Source organism: Gouania willdenowi, chromosome 11 (genome assembly GCF_900634775.1).
Source record: "Gouania willdenowi chromosome 11, fGouWil2.1, whole genome shotgun sequence".
NCBI lineage: Eukaryota > Metazoa > Chordata > Actinopteri > Blenniiformes > Gobiesocidae > Gouania > Gouania willdenowi.
Genome location: NC_041054.1, coordinates 4,264,692 through 4,287,368, shown reverse-complemented (window position 1 = coordinate 4,287,368; position 22,677 = coordinate 4,264,692). Strand labels below are relative to the sequence as shown.

The 22,677-nt window shown below is 38.8% G+C and overlaps 2 protein-coding genes across 2 annotated transcripts; one reads left to right on the top strand and one right to left on the bottom strand.

The window, feature by feature from the left end:
• Positions 1 to 8,114: 8,114 nt before the first annotated feature.
• Positions 8,115 to 9,303, bottom strand: cdca5 (cell division cycle associated 5). The gene has a single exon (XM_028461631.1). The coding sequence runs from the start codon at positions 9,214 to 9,216 to the stop codon at positions 8,437 to 8,439; it is 780 nt and encodes a 259-aa protein (XP_028317432.1). The 5' UTR covers positions 9,217 to 9,303; the 3' UTR covers positions 8,115 to 8,436.
• Positions 9,304 to 9,498: 195 nt separating this feature from the next.
• psmb2 (proteasome 20S subunit beta 2) lies at positions 9,499 to 22,420 on the top strand. The gene is made up of 6 exons (XM_028461992.1): positions 9,499 to 9,711; positions 10,521 to 10,643; positions 11,412 to 11,482; positions 21,266 to 21,428; positions 21,519 to 21,568; positions 22,209 to 22,420. Exons 1-6 carry the CDS (start codon positions 9,621 to 9,623, stop codon positions 22,308 to 22,310), a joined length of 600 nt encoding a protein of 199 aa, XP_028317793.1. The 5' UTR covers positions 9,499 to 9,620; the 3' UTR covers positions 22,311 to 22,420.
• The last annotated feature ends 257 nt before the right edge of the window (positions 22,421 to 22,677 follow it).

Below are 22,677 nucleotides of genomic sequence, written 5' to 3'. Positions count from 1 at the left end.
AAGCGCCGGCCGAGGCTTGCTTCATTTGGGGGAGGAGTCAAAATGATGAAGAGCGAAGCTTCGCTCCTGGCTGTACCATGTGACTGCTTCAGGAAGCGGTTCAGAGTTTGTACGGTGGTTTGGCAGCATCATAAGAATCAGGCTCTGTTAAACCTGTAGATTTTTATTGATTTCATGTTAACAAATTAACCCTTTTTCAAACAATTTGGCATAAGTGGTACGATGCATCTTGAGGCTTTATCTCACCGTTACTAGTTCTGGAGGCAGATTTCATCACCAACCACCACTGTTGGCCCCGCCCCTTTTATAAAAGCTAGCATTTGTTCACTGCATTCTGTGGCGAGTAGTGGTTAAATCGTGTATGACAGCCTGCTTTGTATTACAATTTGAAAACTATAAATAATTGATCTTTGGAAATTTAACAGTCGATCCATAACAGTCAAAAATAAAATCTGGATTCATGGATTTTTTTTTTTTCACCACCCCTCATAAATTTGCAAGTACTGTTTGGACAAATCTTGCTTACTCTGACCAACTTACATAACGTGGTAGTTTTTCTGTTGTTTGTGCTATGCGTTGAGATTTTCAGCGGACTTTTTGTACGATAAAGGAAGGCTTTATCTATCTGACATCACAAGTGCAACACTCAGATTGCAGTCACTCACTAAAACCAGCTTTAAATGAACGTTTCAATGAGTATTTGAGCTTTTTTTTTTAATTAACAAAAAAAATAAAAGTGCCTGGCATAATCTATGGTTAGCTGAATGTGTGAATAAAATTGATAAATATAAATTGTATATTATATTGTTTAATATTATAAATTATAACTAAATATATATTAATTGTAGTGGCACTGTGAAAAAACACAGAGAAGAACAGAATATACTGTGTCGCCTATTTCTTGACTTGGTCTAATCTTGATGTGTTCATGAACAATTGATTCATATCACAGACATGTACTGTATATATATAAACTAACCATTATATGACACCAGGGATGTGGACCAGGCAGGTATTACAGTATGAATTCTCACTTTGTAAAGGTACATTTATGAGGTACACCATTCATTAACCAGGTCCATATGATTATTTTTTTTATTAAGCTATTATATTATTTAAATTTACAAATTTGAAGGAAGTGGACAAGATGGACAAGTCATTTCATTTGCACATTTACTTTGTGTAGTCTTGCTCCTTTTTTCTGCGTGTGTATAATTATCATGAATAGTGTTGTTTTTTGTTTTTAATACACAGCTATGCCATTTATACTATACTTATATTATACTTTATTAAACCCCTCAGTGTTTAATAAAGTATTTTCTGAAATGTGACTATATCCTGGGTCACTGATGAAACGTCAGGCTAAACTTTAGCTTTAGCAGCTAACTCGGTCTTTCTGCCTTGGAGGCTGATGCCACGTTTGAGCAAAAAATCTTTTAAGGAATAAACGTTCCAATGGCAAAAATAATCAAAATCTCTGTCAGACTCGCTTCCTACACCGTCAGCCATGGCGAGTTTATCCCGCTTGACCTTTGACCTCATGCGGAAGAACTGAACGAGAGCCAGAGTGTGAAAAGGCTTATGCACAAAGGCATCTTACATTTAGTGTTTAGAACTAAAAAGTGCCCTATTTTACTCAGTTTAAAGCCTCCTTTATAGTATACTTTGGTGAAATGTATTTGTACTCTTTAAATAGTAACTAAACCATGAGGTATACGCTAGGCTGGATGTTTTTTACAAAGAAAGCCTTGATTATGGGCGGGGCTCATGGAGCAGTTAAGACATGCCTAGTCTATATTATGAAATCTCCAAAGAACAATCTATGCTATGCTTATTAGTTTTTGTTTACAGTGCCTATATACAGTGTGCTTCGATTTATATTTTCATATTCATATACAGTACTGTATATATTTTTGTATGGCCAACCCTTATGAGAGCCCCGATGCACCTCATCGTTACCTTTTTTTTTTAATTTTCCTTTAATGTACTCCTTTTTGTTTTGTCTTTTGTTCTCCGCTTTTAAAGAAGTTAGAAGTTGAGTTTATTATCCTCATCGAGAGTTTGTATTTTTGTAAATGTTCAGTGAAAAATGTAAATAAAATTGATGCTACGCTAACGAGCTACTCAATGCTCACTATTCCTCTCTATTCGCAAGTATCTCAATCCAACCTACTTGCACAGACTGGAGAGTCGACAGGTGCTAGTTTTCATAGGAGGGGCGGGGCCAACAGTGGTGGTTTGTGATGTAAGAAACCACCAAAACATCACAAACCACCATTCTCAGCCAATAGCAATATTAGATCTTAATAGTCAGGTTTTAACCCATAGAGGGCAGTCACTCTTAGATTTTTACCATAAAATACACTAAATTGAAATACTTGTTGGTCAAGAATCAATCAAGACCTTTACTTTATATGCAAATACATTTGTTTTCAGCAGGAAAAGAATGGTTTAGTTGTTTAGTTACTGTTTAAAAGGCCAATTCTGCTGTGAAGGAATGTCACAGCTTGTTTATTAGATAGTTCATCATTTTCAGGTTGGTTTTACACGGGCAATTTTTTTTTTTTAATTTGTCTTTATCTTTCAACTATTAAATCACAGTTTTTGCTGACACGGTTCACTCAAGATCAAAATCCCCTGCACGTACCCAATAAGATAAAATGACAGGCATATCTTTGAAGCACCTGCGTTATCTTAAATTTCATGCGTACACAATGAAATGTGAATGGGATAACTGGAGATGATCGTCCATGTTTGACCCACGCTGGCTGTATCTTTGCCTGGAAAATGTCCTCGATTCACTCCGTACCTTGGTCTGTAATCTCTGTGGTCCAAACTGTGTCCTCATTCCCAAACTGTGGCCTAAGGCTATGTGTGGGTCCTCACCATAATCCACCCCCACCACCACCCCACACTCTCCCAGTCCCTTCTATTCCACTGGGGTTTGCTTAAAAGTGCCACAAAGCTCGATGTGTTTTCACACCATCTTGCAGCAAAAAGGGGATTAATGTCCTCGCCATTATGAATAATGAGAATGAATAGCAAACAGACGCCTGTTTCTGCCACTAGATTACATAAAGAAAAGAGTATCCTTGTGCTTTTTGTTAAGTTGTGTCTCTGGGCTGTTTGTGGAGGTCACGTATAATCAACAGAAAAGGCTGAAATCAGAAGGTTTGGTAAGTATCTGCTGCTGTAGGCCAAAGCATTTCCACTGAATTAATCTCTTTATTAAAGGCTGCCAGAGGGTGGAAAAAAAGAGCATTTCGTTTTAGTTTTAGATGCTTTCAGTGTAACAAAAGATCAGCTCAAGGAGACTTTGGCACTCACCTCCATAAGTAAATGTTATGAATTAGGAACTCCAAGATTAAATAAACAAGCCAATGGATTGTGTTTCATTTTCTCAAATGGAGAGACTTTGAGTCCATGAATAATTTGCAGAAATTGTCGCCCTTTTAAAAATGATATTTTGAGGAAGTGGTACAGTGGTTATTACAACTGCCTCACATCAGGAAAGGTCCTAGGTTCAAGCTCCCTGACACTTGGATCCATCTGTGCATGTGGAGTTTGCATGTTCTCCCCATGCTACCATCCAAAAACATGTGTATTATGTTAATTGCAGGCTCTTAACGACCCGTAGGAGTGAGTGTGAGTACGATGCCATTGGCCTGGTGCCAAGGGGTGTAAATCACCAGTTTCAAGATGATACACCATTATATTGATTCTTTGGACAACAGTACAATATTTGCCGATGTCACAAAGTCTGACATGATTTGATTTGATTCAGGGGCCTTTAAGACAGTCATTTACTCATTTAACCCAAGCAGATGAAGAAGCATTTTTCCACAAATTTGCAAGATTTCATGGTCTAAATTCTTGTACTGTATATATTTTAAGCTCATTTGTACCAGCATGATCAGAGGAAAGGTGTGTTGAAGGCACGAAACTATGTCATGCTTTGTGATTTGTGACGTTGGCATGTAAGGAAAAAACTGTATGATCATCCAATGAGATTATTAATAGAGTTGATTTCATAAGGATTGTATGATTGGTTTTGTGTGTGTAAACAAATGTCATCAAAAGTTAACATATACTTCCTCTCCTCCGTTTCATGGCCTTGGTGTTTGTCTATTCATCTGAATTTTTTGCAAATTTCCCAAAAGCCCAACATGACGATTCAACATCTGCCCAAATTTACAACACAGCTGGGAATAACTTTAATGATGATGGTTTGTGGAATGATGAAGGAGACCAACGTTCTCCAAGGCTCTTGTAAACGATGACAAATCTGTTGTAAACAAAACATTTAAAGAGTGAAATAAAAGTGCATTGAGTGACCCCCCCCCCAAACCCCCTCGTTCATGGTTTTATAATTTGGTCTCCTCGTATGGTTTTCGTAGCGGACATCAGTGCTCGGAGTGAGTGGTATGAGGAATATAAAATATGGAACAGTGGAGTGATAAACTGGTAGATAATCATCTTTTCATTAAACTTTCATCCCCAGTGACTTAAATATTCAAGAGCCCAATTACAGCGCTCATATCTTCTCTCTTGCTCGCTTTCCTTAACAAGAACAGTCAGGGGAGAGAAGACGGGGTGAGATGCTTTAGGGATGAGTGAGAGCATCATTATGAAGTGGTCACAGGAGGAAGAGAGAGGGGAGGCGGGGGGAGGAGAAGAGAGGACCGGCCTTAGACAGACGCTGCATGTGCAGACTGTGCAGGTTGGATGAAGGGATGGATGGATGCTAAGGCGGAGACAGATGGATGATCTGAGAGTATAGGATGGAGTTTTCCACCAAGATGTGTGCATGATGATGAGCACCACAGAGTGCCTGTGTGAGTGTATTAGTAGTCAGAGCGCTGAGGCCCACGGGCGCTTCCTGTGTGTGCTTGTGATAAAGGGGGTGAAAAGGGAGGAAGTATAACAGGGAGGAGGAGTAGGGGTGGGTGGGGGGTCATGATGGGGAAGAAAGAGGAGTGGGGAGAGAGAGAGAGAGGGAGCAACCAGCTTCCTGTGTGCTGTCAGAGCTTCTGGATCACGTCCCCATTGGTCCCTCTCTTCCATACTCACATGTTTCCTCACACACACACACACACACACACATACACACACACCCCTTCAGCTTCCCTCTCCACAAGAGTGTCTTCTTGGCAGGGTAATTAAGAATGGCCTCTAAACACAGGAGTGTGGCAGGAACGCTCCAGATGAAAGTAAATGATTAAAATAATTACAGGCTGCAGAGCTGACGAGCCGGAGTGTGGGGTGGCCGCCGGACATTTGTCGGTAATTAGATAATTAATCTGAATGCAAATGATGAGCCCTAACGAAGCAGTCAAGCTGAACCAGCGACAACTGCCCTGAGTGAAATGTTGGGAGAAAGGGGAGGAAAACAAAGGGGGGGGGGGGGGGGGGGGGGGGGGTTAAAAAAAGTGGGAAAAAAACACATGAATATGAGTTGTTTTAAAAAAAATAAAAAAAAAACAGCAGGAAGACACAACAGTGTAACTGTTTATGGCAGCTCAAACTATACACCCTCCTCACTTCTCTTTGGTAACTTTCACTCATTATGACAAGTGGAGATAAATACCTATAGTTAAAAATATACAGAGCACCAGCCTCGGTGGTGCATGGGAAAAACACAAAACGCTGAGCTGAAATGATATAGGAAACATGGCACGCCTTGCTCGCACGTGCACCTGGAAAAACGCAAATTGTGGATTTTCCCGCGCACTGCAAACATACACTCATTATTTTCCTCTTTCTCTCACACACACACGTAAAAACAGAGGTAGACATCTGACTCAAAAACTGAGACGCTCTCAAAGTTCAAATAAAGATATTTAGGGTTTATTTTCCCTCCTATAGGAGCATGAATATGAATATGAATACAGGCGGTGAAACTGTCAATTTAACTGTGCTACGGAATAACTCATTCACCTTATTCCCGGAGGCGCTTCTGTAAATTTAATAGCGATCACAACTAACTTTGATAAGAGGCAGCAGTTAGGGGCGAATCAAACCGGAGCGAAGCGCTTTGTGAAATGTGTAACATGTCAGCCATTTGTATTCATTTATTTATCTTCTTACCTGCTTATGCTGCGTTCCAGGCAACTCGGAACTCGGAATTTGCAACTCGGAAATGAAGAGTTCTGAGTGGCCTGAAAAGCAAACTAGACTCCAGTTAACCAGGGCATTGTACCCCAAACCTTTTTGCTGTGAGTCAAACATGTTAAGTTAGCTCAGTGGTTGCCAAACTGCAGGGGCGTGACCTTATGACAGGGGGCGTCAGTTGAAGGGGGGGGGGGGGGTCGCTAGAATGGCCTTGTTTAATCTTGAGCATGAAAATTAGAAAATGTTTTGTTCTTTGCAGCTTATTAATAAAGAGCCATATTACTGTTCTAAAATATGTGATTACACTTTTTTTTTTTACCCATTTATTTATTTATATATATATTTTTTAATTTTGTCATGATGAGGGGGCCCTGAGAGTTTTTCATTGTTCAGCAGAAGAATGCAGAAAAAAAATTGGGAACGACTGAATGAGCTAACCATTACATCACTTACTGCTAGAAGCTTCTTTTTTTTTTCTTATAACGGCAAATATCCTTTGAAATATTCTGTTTTTTTACATGTCTATGCTTTGATAAATTGCTAGCAGTTGTAGGAGTAGTTGTGTTCTTAAAAAAAAGAAGTTGCACCCAGATTTAGGAAGTAGCAGCCTGAGGAATAAGGCAGGTTTGGAAAAACTGATTATTTTGTGTGCACCCATTTATCCTGTGCTGAAGCTTAGCCCGACCAATTCCGAAAGCAAATAGTAGCACAACTAAAATATTTAAATGAAGGCGTCAACAATTAGCATATAGGATCAACTATATTTTAACTAATCTACTATTCTTTTCCACAAATACACATTTTATAAGAATTCCTGTTCTGCTTAACACTTCTGGTGACATTTAATACATTTCTGTATTTTTTTTTTAGTCCAAATAACCTACCTAGTTATCATTATATTATTTGTGGCGTCATGGTTTTATATATTTCAAGGTGTTTATATTGTACAGCACTGCAGCTGGCTGTTTTAATGTGCTATATAAGTAAAGCTGACATTTACTTTAAAATCAGATTGCAAAAATCTTCATATTTTTTAGAAACTGCAGCATATTCTAATGTAATTCTGCAAAATAAATTAGTTTCAAAATGAGAAAACTTTAGCTTTAAAGAGAAACAAAGGCTCCTTACAACAGCCTTAAACGTAGACAAGAAGTCTCGATTAATCTCTGCATCTTGTTACTGTAAACTACACAACAAAGACCCCTGAGGACAGGACTTTAACTTTCCATCTCTGTTTACGTAACGCTAGTGTTTCTTACCTGCACATCATTGATGTATTTACATCAAAAATAACAGATATACAACACTTTACCAAACATCTAACCTCGTCTGTCATTTCATGAAGTGAATGCAGATGCAGTTTGGGGGATTTACTTGAAAGCATTTTCTCTACTTTTTGTGAAAAAATATTAAATTTACATTCTCTTGCAATTCTTGCGAAAAATTGGTAAACCTTTTAAAAATTATAATCCTATTAATCTGTTCAAAAACAAACCCCTCCATGCTAACGCAGGGTTTTAACTGTGGGTTAACATTTAATAATTAGTTTAGAAGACTTCTTTACAGCTTCGATAAATATCACTGACAGATAAATAAACAACTGTCCAAACTAACAGAGATGGTCATTTAAGTTGTTGGTTTATTTACATTAAAAAAAAAACAGTAACAATCAATGAAGATCCGGTCTTAACAAATGTCTTTTACATCGTGGATAATAAACAACTATTGAGAGGATTTTTTTTTTTTTTTTTTTGGTGTCAGACATTAAAATTAACAGCTAGATTTGCTTTGCTTTATCTCAAAAAACACCAAAAACACTCTTGTTGGAAAATCCTCCCTTTACAGTGTTCACATTGGTAAATTATCTGCATAAAATGGTTGAAATCTACAGGTAACATGTGAATGTTACCTGTAAAAAATAAAAACAGTCTTGCTTGTTAATTAATTTGACACTGATGGAAAAATGCAATGCTTATACAAACTTCTTAGAGAAAACGGACTGATAATATTCAACTTAAAAATGATTGCAACCATATAAAGAGTGTTTACATGAACAAACAAACATCTAAACTGTGGTGAAACAAACTGTATAATTTGGAGACATCAAACTATACAAAAAAATTTGAATGTTCTGAGGATCTTGAGACACTGATTGATGTGTCACCTTTAAAAAGTCTTCAAAGGTTCATGAGTTTTATGAACAGAAAATAGATAAAGTCCACTTCTGATGATGATGATGATGATGATGATGATGATATTGTGGATCAGGATTGCAGCAGAGCAGAGTGTCAAATTCTTGATTATTTAATCCTTTAAAGTCATAATCTACTCCACAAACAACTCAAACTCCTCAGCTTTCTCAAACTCAGCATTCATCCTGGCAGCCAGTTCGTCCATCTCCAAAGAGTTCAGCTGCTGGACCTTCGGCCTCCTCCTCTTCTCCTTCACCAAAGTCACCCCTGGAATGTTGGGATCCTGCTCAGGGAAACCAGTTGGTCCACAGTCCTCTGCCTCCAAAAGAGACGCGAATGAGTTCATGGACCCTGAAACCTCCAAAGCTGGCTTGGGTCCGCGGACCACCTCCGGGGTTTTCAGCTTCTCGAATCCGAAAAGTGTGTCTCTGCTGTCGGGGCTGTGGAAGGACTTCTCCCCGACCCTGGTGTAGGACCGACGCACCTTCTGAGACCACACAGCGTCCTCGGGGTGCACAGTGAACTGGGAAGATGATGGTGGTGGTGGTGGTGGTGAGGAAGGCAGGATCGGGGACGGCATGGCGGCCTTCTTCTTCTTTTTACCGGACGAGGGTCTCCCACGGTCCGGGTCCGGGCCAGAAGTCGGAGTGGAGACCTTCTGTTTCTTCAGCTGGACCTGCTCCGACTGACCTCTGCTCGGTGTGTTCTCCTTGTCGTGCTCGGTGTGTGTGACGGTCTTCCTGGGCGCTATTTTCCTCACTGTAATGGAGCGTTTAACAACAGCGGATCCCAGCGCCATTTTGGTGACAGTTTCTCCCTGCGGAGGAGAGCTTAAGCGCGGCGACCGTCTCCTTTGGCAGTCATTAACTCCAACAACCTCCTCCATCACACTTCGAGGCGATTTTCTGTTCATTTTGGTGGAGTAAAGTATCCGATACAATAATCCTACCTGGGATTATTTGGTTGCGCTACTTGGATATCACAGTCTGAAAGCTGCTTTTTTTTTTTTTTTCAAACAACCCGCCCAAAATGAGAGCTAAGCAACGGGCTTCATCTGATTGGCTAGTAGCATTCTGCATCGTTTGTTGATTGGGTAGAGCATCACTGTCAGCCAATCCCAAGCCTCAGAAGGGCGGGCCCTATAGTGAATACGTAACAACTGTTGTCGTCGCAGGTATTACGCGCACAGATGCTGACATCATCTTTCATCGCGGTCTGTCCAACTTTTGCTGTGTAATCCGTACAGAGTCGAAGCTAACAGCCGCTTGTTCATTCATTAAATCGTAAAAAAGACAATATTAATTCAGAGTTTACAGAATGGAGTATTTAGTCGGGATACAAGGACCGGATTTCGTCCTCGTCGCTGCCGACAATGTTGCTGCTAGCAGCATTATTCAGATGAAACACGGTATGACAATGCGTTAGCTTAGCTGTTTAGCCACTCAGCCGGTTTCTTTACGTGTGTCTTAAAGGCTGTTCTCTAAATATCTCCTATTAAGAAGTGTTTTTTGTTGCGTGTTTATATATGTGGGAATTATATATTTAAAGCAAGCATCCAACTATCACTGAAACATGAACTCATAGTTTTTAACTTAGGCTAATGATGCTAACACCCCCTGTGTGCGTGAGTTACTTTAAACTTGTTTTTAGGAAAGCATTTTTAATGACCGGTTATTTAAAAAAAAAAAAAAAAAAAGCTTTAAACTGTTACACCTAATGCAGATGTTTGCAATCAAATTACTTTAAATCGTTTTTAGTTTAAACATGTTTTTTTAAAAAAAAAAAAAAAAAAAAAGTGAAAGTGAAACTCACAGATCGTCTTTGCCTCATTACTGACATGAACAAAACGTATTATCCTAATATTGAACACGGACACACCACGGTTTCTAAATAGATTTGTTTGGGGGCAGGAAAACTGGGAAAATGTATTGATTATAACGACAGAGAAAGATAGTGTGACGTATGCAGATTTGTGTTAGAGCATCTTCTAAACTAATAAAGCTGATGGGAAATAATAATAAAAAATGTATTGTTTTACCTCTAAAATATTTTAGTTTGTTTTTCAAATCGGTTTTATAAGGAAAAATATCCCTGTACTTTGTTTTTCATCAGAAATAGCTGTTTTTTTCAGTGTTGTGCTGACTGCATCAGCCTAAACTCCTCATTTTTCTCTTTCTGTGAATGGGATTAATGACAGATCTGTTCATTTTATTACAGATTATGACAAGATGTTCAAGCTGAGTGAGAAGATCCTGCTGCTGTGTGTTGGAGAGGCAGGGGACACGGTGCAGTTTGCAGAGTACATCCAGAAAAATGTGCAACTCTACAAAATGAGGAACGGTAAGACTAGTTTGTCATAACATTCTTCCACACCATGTTTCTTTTAACATTCACTGGATAGAAGAACACTGTCAGTTTTAGAAATTAGTCACAACTGATTGATCACTATATACAGTGTTATTTATTAAGCTGTTGCTATTTGTCTGGACCCGGACTTCAGACAAAGTTGACTATAGTTCCGGCACTTCCTGTGCGCATGCGTCCGAATGCTCAGTAAGCTGAATGTCGGTAGTTCCGTCACTGCCGGACCTGTGTCCTTCTAGCTATAGTTCTGTCAGTTTTATTTTAGCCCTAACCGTGGACATACCCTAAAATGTTTTTTTTTTTTTAGCATATGTATTTTTAAAGGTGGAATTTGCCTTGTTAAATATGTTTAAATGAAAAAAAAATGTCAGAAGTGGGATTTGAACCCACACCAGCTGAACTAAGAATCCTTGAGTATAGCACTTTAGACCGGCCGTCCTGACACGGTGGTAATACAGGCACATTACGCTTATGTAGAAAAGGTCAGACAGTGACGAAACTGCGCACAGGAAGTGTCGGAACTATAGTTAGGTTTGTCTAAGATCCGGGTCTGGAACTATAGACACTTCATATTTATTATGGTTGATATATTGTTCTGAAAACTTTTTTGTGCTTCGATAGCACTTTACTTTAATTCTACACAGATTTTTGCATATACCGCTTTTTATATATTGTTTTTTTGTCAGTGATAAATTGTTTCCGATGCCGGTGTTTTTCATTTTTTGATGACATTTTATTTCCCAGGTTATGAACTCAGTCCAGCAGCAGCAGCCAACTTCACACGAAAGAACCTCGCAGACTACCTGCGGAGCAGGGTAAGTGTCTCGTATTACAAAGCATCGTAACAGACTCACACACACACTTTTTAATTATTTTTCTTATGGCTGATTGTTGCATGTATGTTTCTAAATTACTGACACAAATCCTGCCTTTCTCCTGTTGTTTAAGATTATCTAAACATACACCTTTTTTCAGTCAGTGTTCAGCAACAATATAATATGAACTACAGATATGTTCAGACAGCACGTCCTAATGCACTTTTCAGATTTTTTTTTTGTGCTCGTTCATATTACACATGAAATCCTGAGTTAATACACAACCATGCAGACATTCGCTGTGTTTACAGGAGTAAATATTGAGGCATCTCGGCGTGTATGTCGCACTGATAATGTTTCTGTGCAACCGAAGTTGGCACCATAACTGACAACTAATGTCCACTTTCCACTAAGGATGCACCAATCGATTAGCCGGCCGATCGATCCGTGCCAATTTCCCTTATTTTGGGGGATCGGCGATCGGCCAATCCTTGCATATGAAACTGATCTTTTCTACCTCCACAAACGTCTTTAAATCAGTCATAAAGTCAGCCACTGTCCTCTTCTGCTGTGAGATGACTGACAGGCTCTGCCCACCATGTCATGTGTGCATGTGCGTGCGCATGCCTCTGCTGCACAGGATAACAACAACAGTCACCCGGAGCACGGTTAGCTTAGCATGTCGGCAGTTCAGCAGTATTACACAAAAAGAGAGCAAAGGATTGCAATTTGTAATTCCTGTAATGCAGAAATAAGTCCTGGTGGTGCTGCAAACAAAACGCTACCTCATTTACCATTTAAGAAGCCACCACACTGCTGAGTATGCAGCATTTGAAGCTAGCAATCAAGCTAATACTAAAGCTAGCAGAGCAAAGAGCCAGTGGTCTGCTGAGAGTTCTTGTCAGTGAAAAGTGCAAAGCTACTTTAAGGAAAATGATGCAGTTCACGGCTTTGGACATGAATAAAAACCTTCCACTAATAAATAAGTGACTGTAATAAGTGTGAGAACAACGAACCTGTGTCATGTTCATTCAGTCATTACCCGTTGACCTATGAAAATGTTACACATGATGCACTTTATTATTTCTGTAGAATGTTTAACTTTTAGGAGCTTTTATTCTGTAAGCTGTTGCAAGTTATTTTTAGAATAATATTTTTACATTTAAATATCCACAAAACTGCTGCATTTGGACATTTTTTATTTTTGCTCTACATGGAAACTTAAAACTTTGGACACTTTATTGGGGCTTTAAGATGTTTTGTTAAGTTGTCCTGTAGATTATTATTTTATCACCTACTCCACACACTGTGATTTTCTTTATTTGTAAAACCAAAATACTGCTGTGTACTTTATTTTAGTCAAAGAGCTGAAAACAGGTCAGCAGTGGAACCTGTTGGACATGTTTATTTAGTTTTTAAAATGTGAAAAAGACTAAATAAACTGATTTAGTACTTTGGACAGCAATTATTTTAACTTTTAGTTCATATTTGAGATAACTACCTCATTTGCAGTTAAAACAACACATTTGTATTGTTTCACAGGTATTGTTCAATGTTGTACAGTAAAATAAGATTGGAACATTCAAGGTGTTTGCTGTCAGTTAAAAAAAAAAATTTGTTGATCGTCCAGAAAATTGCAATCGGTGCACCCCTACTTTCCACTCTTTTCTCCACCATGGCTTTTTTTCTTTTGCTGCTTCTTCCTTGATGCAGAATTGTGACATTTATCACATTTCACTGACACAAAGGTCAGGTAAAAGTGACCTGGCTGTTCAGACTGCACTCACACTGTCACATATCAGATACTTAGCAGATTTAGGAGCACATATGAAAGTGGCCTGTGCTGTTCAAACTGTCTTTAGCAGATCAGATACAGGTTTAATATGGGCAATAATAATCTGATTTTGGCCACATATATCTGCAGTGTGAATGTAGCATATTAGACTTGAAGTGAATAACCCTGATTACATCTGTATACACCTGTCAGGGGTTTGGATATTTGGGAGGAAACCAGTGAAATACTTGTTCTCATGTGTTCATTATAAATATTGATGAAGGTGAAGTATAAGTATTTGAAGCTGTTTGACATTACCCTGGTCATGATTTACCTACAGCATTAGAACATCTCTAGATCAGCAGCTTCTGATCAGCAGGTATCAGTTGACTAAAAGTAAAAGTTCAGAAAGAGACAGAATGCAGTGATTCCACCATAACCATTGTATAAAACAACAATGGTTATGGTGGAGGAACTGTTTACATTTGCTATTTAAGGTGCTCGAGTCCATCTTAATTTTATTTTTTTAAGAATTTATTTTTGTATTCAAAAGATTTAAATAAGATTCATGAATCCAGCCACACAACCAGGTTTTGTGCATTATTTTTGTTTCTGTCCAACAATAACTAAACCATTCATGTTTGATCTGAGTTAAATCAGAGAAAATCCTTTATATTATGTTTGTTTATTCACTTCATTTCCATTTTAAGTGTAGTTTGTCTAATTCTTACTCTGCACCCCATGTATGCGTGTGACGTATTCCCTCTCGACTTTAGACGCGTGTATTGTTTCTTTCAAACATGTCGGCTCCTACACTACATACGTTTGGCCGTCGACTACATTTTATCAGCTTGTTGTGACGCGACACAGGTTCGTCCTCCTGAGATTTCCCGACAACACCTGAGCCTGTTGCCGTCTGGCCTACCTCGCCTCCACAAATATTTGCTTTCTGACCTAGTGTAGCTTTCAGCTTCATGACGGTTTACAGCCAACACTGCTTACACTAGGTTATTATTTATTTACCATGTTATACTGGATTCTAGTGGTTTTTAAAGAGGCACTCTGATGACTTGCCTGATTAATGAACCCTTTTCTTATAGTATTTACTGTAACTCTAGTTAATGTCACTAATCCTAACTTAAAGGTATTCTGTCGTTAGTTAACTTTTTATCACCATTTAACATTTGTTTTACTGATATATTTGGTTTGTTTTCAGCCAAAACTTGTTTAAGGGAAGGTGTGGTTTAGAACGCACTCAGAAACCCATTTAACTGTGCTTTTCATGCTTAAATGCTCATATATTGGTATATGTGATGTTGTAATTTTCTTTATCGGTAAAACAGAAATCTCAATATATCTTGACTATCGATATATTGCCGTGGCCTATAAGCTGCTCTTCATCAAGAGCTTAAATGCACTTTGTGTTTTTATGAGAGAACATATTTAATTTGACTCTGTTTTAGCAGCCCAGTCATTTATAGGCCTGTACATTATTATTTAATGTGCACATGAATGGAATGAAGTTAAACATTTCATTTTATATTGTGCATCAATTTTAATTGATTTATTCATTAATGTTAATTGTTCATGCGTATGCTATGTCTTGGTTTTGGTGAGGTTACTACACACAGTCACAACCACAAAAACAATGCCACTAATAATTCATGGCATTTCAATTGTTTCCTAATTTTCGGATGAGCATTTTCATTTTGGTGCGTTTCTAAATTGGTTTGCATGTTTTTATTCCTCTGAACTGGAAGTAAAATCATTTTTAAATAGAGCAAGGGTAATGCTCACACCTTTAATAAACTTGAGCAGTGTGCCGTATACAGTGACCTTTTGACCCTTTTACACACATCAATTCCATGCCACAGTCAGAATTGGCTTTAAATTGCATGTCACAGTTTCCTGCATCACATCTTAATGAGAAATTGCATTTGTGAGGGAATTAAAATGTTGCATCAGTGTGTGTGAAACAAGATCAGTTTGCTTTTTTTTTTTTTTTTTTACTTAAAAATGTATCATCATGCTATAAATTGTGTAGCTAAGCCATTACCTTCAAAAGGAATAATCTATGTAGTGTATGTGTATTATTGTGTGTGTGATGCTCTGCCCAAGACGTCTGCATGTTGCGTTCAAAGCCCTAATTTGTTAAGAGTAGTGCAGCCGTTGCCTGTCACAATAGCAGTAGGGTGAAAATAATTACAAAAAACAATTAGTGTGGCAGAGAAGGGAATGTGGGACACGACGAACAGGGGATAGGGGGTGGAGTGGGGGGGGGGGGGGGGACGGGTCCCAGCAGACACCACCACACAGACCCGAGTGAGAGAGCGAGTAGGAGTCGACACAAACACAATAAGCATGCACACACAGGGACCCACGTGATGAGGATCGCGTTTATTCAGCCAAGGTTGAGCGGGTGAACGTTTACACATTCATATTCATGCCTCGCCACGAGCTGCAAGAGTATCGTTATATTTTTTCGTGCCTCACGGTGATGCGTTTGGTTTGGTGAAAGCAGGATTCGGCTCTCAGGAGTACGCGGGAAACTGAAGCCGTAGCAGTTTCTGCGCTCCTTCCAACTTCTTCCTCCAGCTATGCTTTCTCTCACATTCATCAACTTCCAGAGTACAAGGACACTCGCAAATTATGTTGTATAAACAGGTTTTTCTGCCTCGGAACATCTCCAGTGTGTTGAATCTGTAAAGTGTTGTGTCTACTTGAGTTAAAAACTGCTAAAGATCTCATGGAAGTGTAAGAAAATGTGTTGTTTTTCAATAACTTTTAACTACACTTCCAATCCTTTTGTTTTGTCAACATGGAAAATTATTCAGTGGCTTTTTTTGTTCCTTTTTTTCATATGTGCCATGAATGCATCACTCAGGTGACTGTCTGTGAAACTCATGCAGCACACACTGAAGGTCTGCGATAACTGTGAACTTTGACCCCAAAGGCAACTTTTACAGACATGGATTAAGGCCATTTTCAAACCAAACAAAATGAAGTGTAGATAAGTTAAAGCGCCCGTAGTCTTAGACAGCCAGCGCTCGTTTGGAAAAGTAGCTGCATATGTTGGGATTTATTTTAATTAATCTGATTTTATATCCACAGATTAAATTTGGGTCCAGACAGACAAGATACATCAAATGTCATTTCCTTTTTCTGCCAGCTTTGAATCAGCCCTCTGCCCTATCCTAAAAAATTAAATGGTAGTTTGGCGCTCATGCCCAGAGCCTGGAGTCACAAACCTCTGTCTGTATATCATGGATTAATTTATCAGTTAATTCTGATGCCCACATCCCTGCAGGATAAACCACAGAGGAGTCCTTGAGTTTGAGAGCAGCCGTACTCCAGTGACTGCGAACCTCAGGGAGGTGTAGTTAGCTCAAGTCAAGAGAACATATCAACAAAGAGTAAATGAAATGACGACTGCGTGGTTACCAGCTCCTCGTCCAGAAAAACAACCCGTGCTAACCTCTGGAGTACCGTGCTCACTCCGAGAGAATGAAAAAATAAAAAAAGGAGCAGCGAGAACTATCACCTGAGGCCTCGATCGGCCAAATTCATGTCGGTAATGAAACATGAACTTACAACGGCTCAGAAACTCAGTAGCTGCTCAGCTTTTGTTTATTTCACATCCACCGTGTCCCTGGATTGTAATGTTTTGGTCCAGTAAAGATGAGAAAAGCTGAAGTTGTGTTTTTAACTGGACGGTAGTGCTAGTTTACCAGACTATTAGTTGAAAAAAGACTTTAAAATGATCCATGTTGATGCATCATCTTACTAAAAGAAATAGGGAATGTAGCAACACCTAAAACGACTATTTTAGCGCAAAAAAGCTTTAAAATTGAACAATATTGGGATTTCCAGCACTGGTTGTTGCTGATTGGCTGTGTGAAACCACATGGTTGGTTGTTTTTGTTTCCAATTAAGGTTTTAAAATCAAATAGTTTTCATTAAAGACTAGACCAACAGTGATCCTCGTTGCTGTTATGATCTACGGCGAGTCCCATATGGGTTTGTAAAGTATATTTGAACATGGGCACCAATAATTACTGGAGCCATCTTGTGTGCGGCTCCTCTGGCCCTGCACAGATGAACAATTAATACAGCAGATTTGGGAGAAATGCCAATAAAGAGACAGAGCCTCAGGGCAGGGCGCAGAAATGGGCAGAGTGAATTTAAGCAGCGATACTGGAACGTGCTCCATGACGGCCGGGGGATTGATTTGGGAATACTTTTATTCTGAAAATAAATCAGTTTTTACGCACTAAATGCTCATTAAATGTCATTGTATGTAAATTCAATTGTCTTTTCTATACCTCTTCCTTTTTTCATTTCTAATCCGTCGCTTTAATAAGATGTATTAAACCTAATTATGAAACACACTGGCAAAAGACCAAACGTACAATCGCAATTCAATCACCATTGTCCTTATGTTCGTGACTCCTGTTTCCTGAATTTCTAATTATTTTTGACAGTTTTTCTTGCTCAAAGATCCCATCTTCTATTTAAACTCTCAAAAGTTTGTTTTGATCTCCACTGTAAATCAACATTATTGAAATTGGAGAAGAAACACCAGATATCTTGGTAAGAATGAAAGAAAAACACTTCCAGGTATGCATCCGTCTACGGGACTCCACATCCCACAATGCAATGCACACAACTTTCCCAACAATTTCAATAAAACTGAGTGTTTACAGAGGAGATCAAAACAGACTCTTTGAGTGTCACTTTAAACCTTTTACATTTTAAATTTTGAGCCAATGATTTTCGATTAATTGATTCATGAGAGCTACACTATGGCTACGTTGACACTGCAGGCAAATCCGACCCAAATTCGATCTTTTTGCCAAAATGCGACCTGTATCCAATCTATTAAAGACAGTCTAAACAGCACAATTCCGATTATTTCATATCTTTCTTATGTGCTCCTAAATCTGATACGTATACAATTTTTGCAATGCGACTGCAGTCGGGACGGCCGAGGAGCTACGTCATCACCATGTGAAAATGAGCCTCTAGGGCTAGGCCGCGTTGAGTAAGGAGTTTACCGCAGTAGGCACGGAAGCCTAGGGCGAGGTCCCGGGTGCAGATAAAGAAAGATCTCTCAGCGCAACACACAGTCCTACACGGGACGTACTGGACGCCTCCATATTTATTTCTGTAAACACTGTACATGTCTGTGGAGTCATGAGTCACCTTAGGACCTCTTCTGCGAACGCGCGTCACTTTAGGGTCAAATAATTCAAACTGATTAAAGATGCTTTTAATATGTAATATGCACAATCGGATCACACAAAAAAAAATTGTATTTTAAAAAAAAAAAAAATCCTTCTTTTGCATTGACACCCACAGTGTCAATGCATTTTTTGATAAAATATTATCGTCTCTAGCAGCTTTAAGTCAGGAAAAAGACAACAAAACCAAAAAAGTTTGGATCAGATTTGTTTTTGTTGCTTTTGTCTGTATACAATGGTGTGTATTGTTTGCATGTGAACTTGGTGTGAGTTCAGGTGGCGAGGTTAACAAGGTGCTTGGATCCCTCCGAGGTGGCACGCGAAGGGAAGAGGGGCTTATTTTGATGCCAAGCGTGTATCATTGTTACTTTGTAGCGAGTGAGACAGCTGTGTGGTGGGTGGGTGGGTGGGGGGTGATCACAGAACTCACACAGGAGTTACACACACATTAAGATATTCAAGCTGAGGTTCACGCCCATTGTGCACCTTCACAAACACGCTATTTCTCTTTCTCACATTTGTGCACGTGTGTGTATTAGAAATGTTAACAAACGTCCTCAGTACAGCGGCTCCACAGGGAGCGCAAACACACACAAGTCACACATCGTCTTGTCTTGTTGTCCTTTGAATCACAGCATTAAGATATTCACTTTGTCTCAAGATTATCGGGCAATTATTGTTCGGAAACCTCAGAAAATTAGCTTTAAATGAGGAGCAACGACAAGGGAACAAAGTTGGGTGTTTTGAAGGAAGAAGAAGAAGAGGCTGCGAGCGTAAAATATGTAATTTAAAAAAAAGAAATGGGGGATGGGTGGCTTTAGAAGTTTTTAATGAGCCCTGGCTTCACTCCAGGGCACTTGGTGAGAGAGGGAGGGGGGGGTAAACTTCATGCAGATGTCACACTGCCAATGACACCCCGATCCCCTCTTCTGTCCTGTAACGCCCTCTTCACCTCTCCACGCCCACCTGTGCTCACTCTCTCTCTCATCCTTCACTGGCAGCTTCGTGTTAATGCCGCGTGCGTCACTACGCCTTTGTTGCCAAGATGAGAAACCGAAGTCGATAATTAGGAGCAATTTGTTCGTAGTGAGGTGCTACTTCTGCAGCAGTGCTTGATAACATCTATTTAGACGGAGAGTTGGTGTGAGAAATGTTTGCATCTCTCATTAATAACAAATGGCAACATAAAACACACTGAGGTGTTAATAAAGGATTACTGTGTCACCCGATAATCACGACCTCAGATGTTGGCAAGAGAACATTGGGAAGGTTTATACAAACTTTCCTTATTTTGACCAAATCTGGAATTTTTGAGCTGAACAAACATGTATAATTTGTATTTTTACATTTAGTTAACTTAAACAAGCTCATGCAGCTTTTGCATTATCAACATGTCCTTAATTTGCTGGAGTTGTAATGTGTATACTCTGCTGGAAAACCACACATTTTGTCCCTATTGCGGTGTGTAAATTTCAACAGTGATTGTAACTTCAATCGTTGGTCATTCACCATATGAAATGGTCACCAGTTGAACTAAAACATTGGAATTCAAACAACCAATCCATCTCAATTAAGAGTGTAAAAAAAAAAAATTTTGAACGTATCAATCCAAAATATGTCCGCAACAATTTTCCAATCATGGTTTTTAACAAAAAAAAAAACATTTCATTGTGCTAACATATATAGCACGTAAACTATGGTCATTATGTGTTGGTGAACAACCAGTTAAACTACCTCAGTCCTCAATGCATTTTAGCTTGGAAGTTGATTGCTTGTGTTTTTCATGAAAGTTACATTTTATAGATGTGTGGTTACTTTTTTTTTTTTTTTTAAGAACATAACATATTCATAATCTGTTTTAGAAGCAAAAGTTCAACTTTTTTTGAAAAATGTAATTTGACAGTTTGATAAACATACCTCTTGTTTTTGATATTGGTACTTGAATTATAGGGATGTAAAAATTAATCGTGAGGCAGTTCAAAATTGATTCAAAGGTGTCACAATTCACATCAACAACCTGAAATTGAATCGCGGTACTTTTTTTAACAGCGCTTTCTATTTAGAATTTGAAATTCAGTACGCACCACCGTGTTTTAAATCAGAAGTGTGGAAGCATTTTAGCTTTTTACAAGACAAAATGAAAGAGGTGATAAAGAAACAACTTGTGAAATCAAAGGTAAGAGGGACACAGAGAGGAAAGGGAGAAACGAGAGAGAGAATCTGTTATATATATATATATATGGGATTTTATATATATATATATATATATAACATTTTCAGCTGCACAAGAAAAATAACATTGGAAAACACAGCACTGTCATTCAGGATTTATTTTTAATTAAATTGCATTGTTTTACATAGTTTATCGAGGGATTTTTTTGACAATGAAAGATAAAAGAAAATAGTACAGTATTTTTTTATTTCAAAGAAGAAAAAAAAATTCAGTCATTTATCTACAGACTCATTTTGTAAAATAAATTGTGAGAGAATCATATCGGGAGTTGAGTGAATCGTTATATCCCTATTGGTTACAATTTACTTGTTCTCGCAAAGTTTTTAAAAAAATGAAATGGTTTGTATTTCATACCATTTTGTAATTGTAAAGGTGAAATTTGTAATTATTGATATCACAATTTATATCGTATTTATCGCGACATGCAAATCGTATAGTCTGATTCATGGTAATGCACACCCCTAATCTGAAACTCTTACTGATGACTCAGAGGAGTGTGAGCAGTGTCCTAATCTCCGTCTCGCCCGTTCCTCCAGACTCCGTACCACGTGAACCTGCTGCTGGCGGGCTACGATGAGACAGACGGACCAGGACTTTACTACATGGACTACCTGTCGTCTCTAGCCAAGGCTCCGTTCGCTGCACACGGCTACGGTGCCTTCCTCACTCTGTCCATCCTGGACAAATACTACAAACCAGGTCAGCACAGGGATCTCATTTGAAGTGCTCCACGTGTTTTTTTTTTTTTTGTGGATTTGAGAAAGTAAGACTGTGTCTTTGCTCCTGTAGATCTGACTCAGGACGAGGCTGTGGATCTGCTGAAGAAGTGTATTGAGGAGGTGAGTCCTTACTTTGAGCTTCTTCCTTTTCTTAAAGAATATTAACCACACACTGGCCTTAAGCAGCAACATCCTCTTACATTTCTCTTATTTTGAAAAAATAATACGAGACATCAACTTCAGATGCATTAACATGTTTAACCTCCAAATCTGCTCATACCCAGGTCTGCTGAGCATTCAACATGTTGCAATTAAAAAATGTCATGTGATATACGCGTGGGAAAACTGTGCCCTGGTTAAAATTGTAGATATTCATTGAATTTCTGTATTTGGAAGGGCTGAGATATCTTCAACTGAATTACTTGGTTTTTTTACACGATGATTCATGTTTTTTCTCATTCTGACTTTATCCTGCGGGCTGAATTTGATGCTCGAAAGGGCCAGATTTGGCCCCCGGGCCTAGAGTTTGACACGTGGACGAGATGATCTTATTTCTCCAGAGCACACAAACATTTAGCACCTAATGCACTTGAAGTGTTCATAACAGGTGAACTAAACATGATATTCTATTGATGTTTAGACACATGTTCAACAAAACGCATTCATTCATTCATTTTAGGATCTATTGGATGAGATGTTTTTCTGATTACAGATGTTAACGCTGCTGTGAAGTAAAAAGTCAAATGTTTTTCTTTTCCAGCTGAACAAACGCTTCATTCTGAACCTTCCCTCCTTTACTGTCCGTGTGATTGACAAGGAGGGCATCCATGACCTGGAGAATCTCACCCTCGGCGCCAAGTGACCGCTCCGCTCCCCCGCCCTCTTTTCCTCTTGTTTTCTTTTTGTACCATTGACCTCTTTGCTTCTTGTGTTCCAATTAAAAGTGACACACTGTTGAGATAAACAGCGTCATTCTGTCTCTGGTTGATTTGTGCACGTGTGAGAATTATTATTATGAGGTCTGAGAAGGAAAAAGCAATAATATGATTAGACACAATCAAATGCTTCTGTGGTGCAGCCGTGGATATTAACAACCCTACATTGCAATAAAAGACAAAACTGTTGTTTCATACCTTTCATTCGTTCTCACAATGAAATTTTACTCACACCAAACAACTTACAACTTTTGTCACAGCAAAGTCAAAAATAATGAGTCTGACATGAGGGCC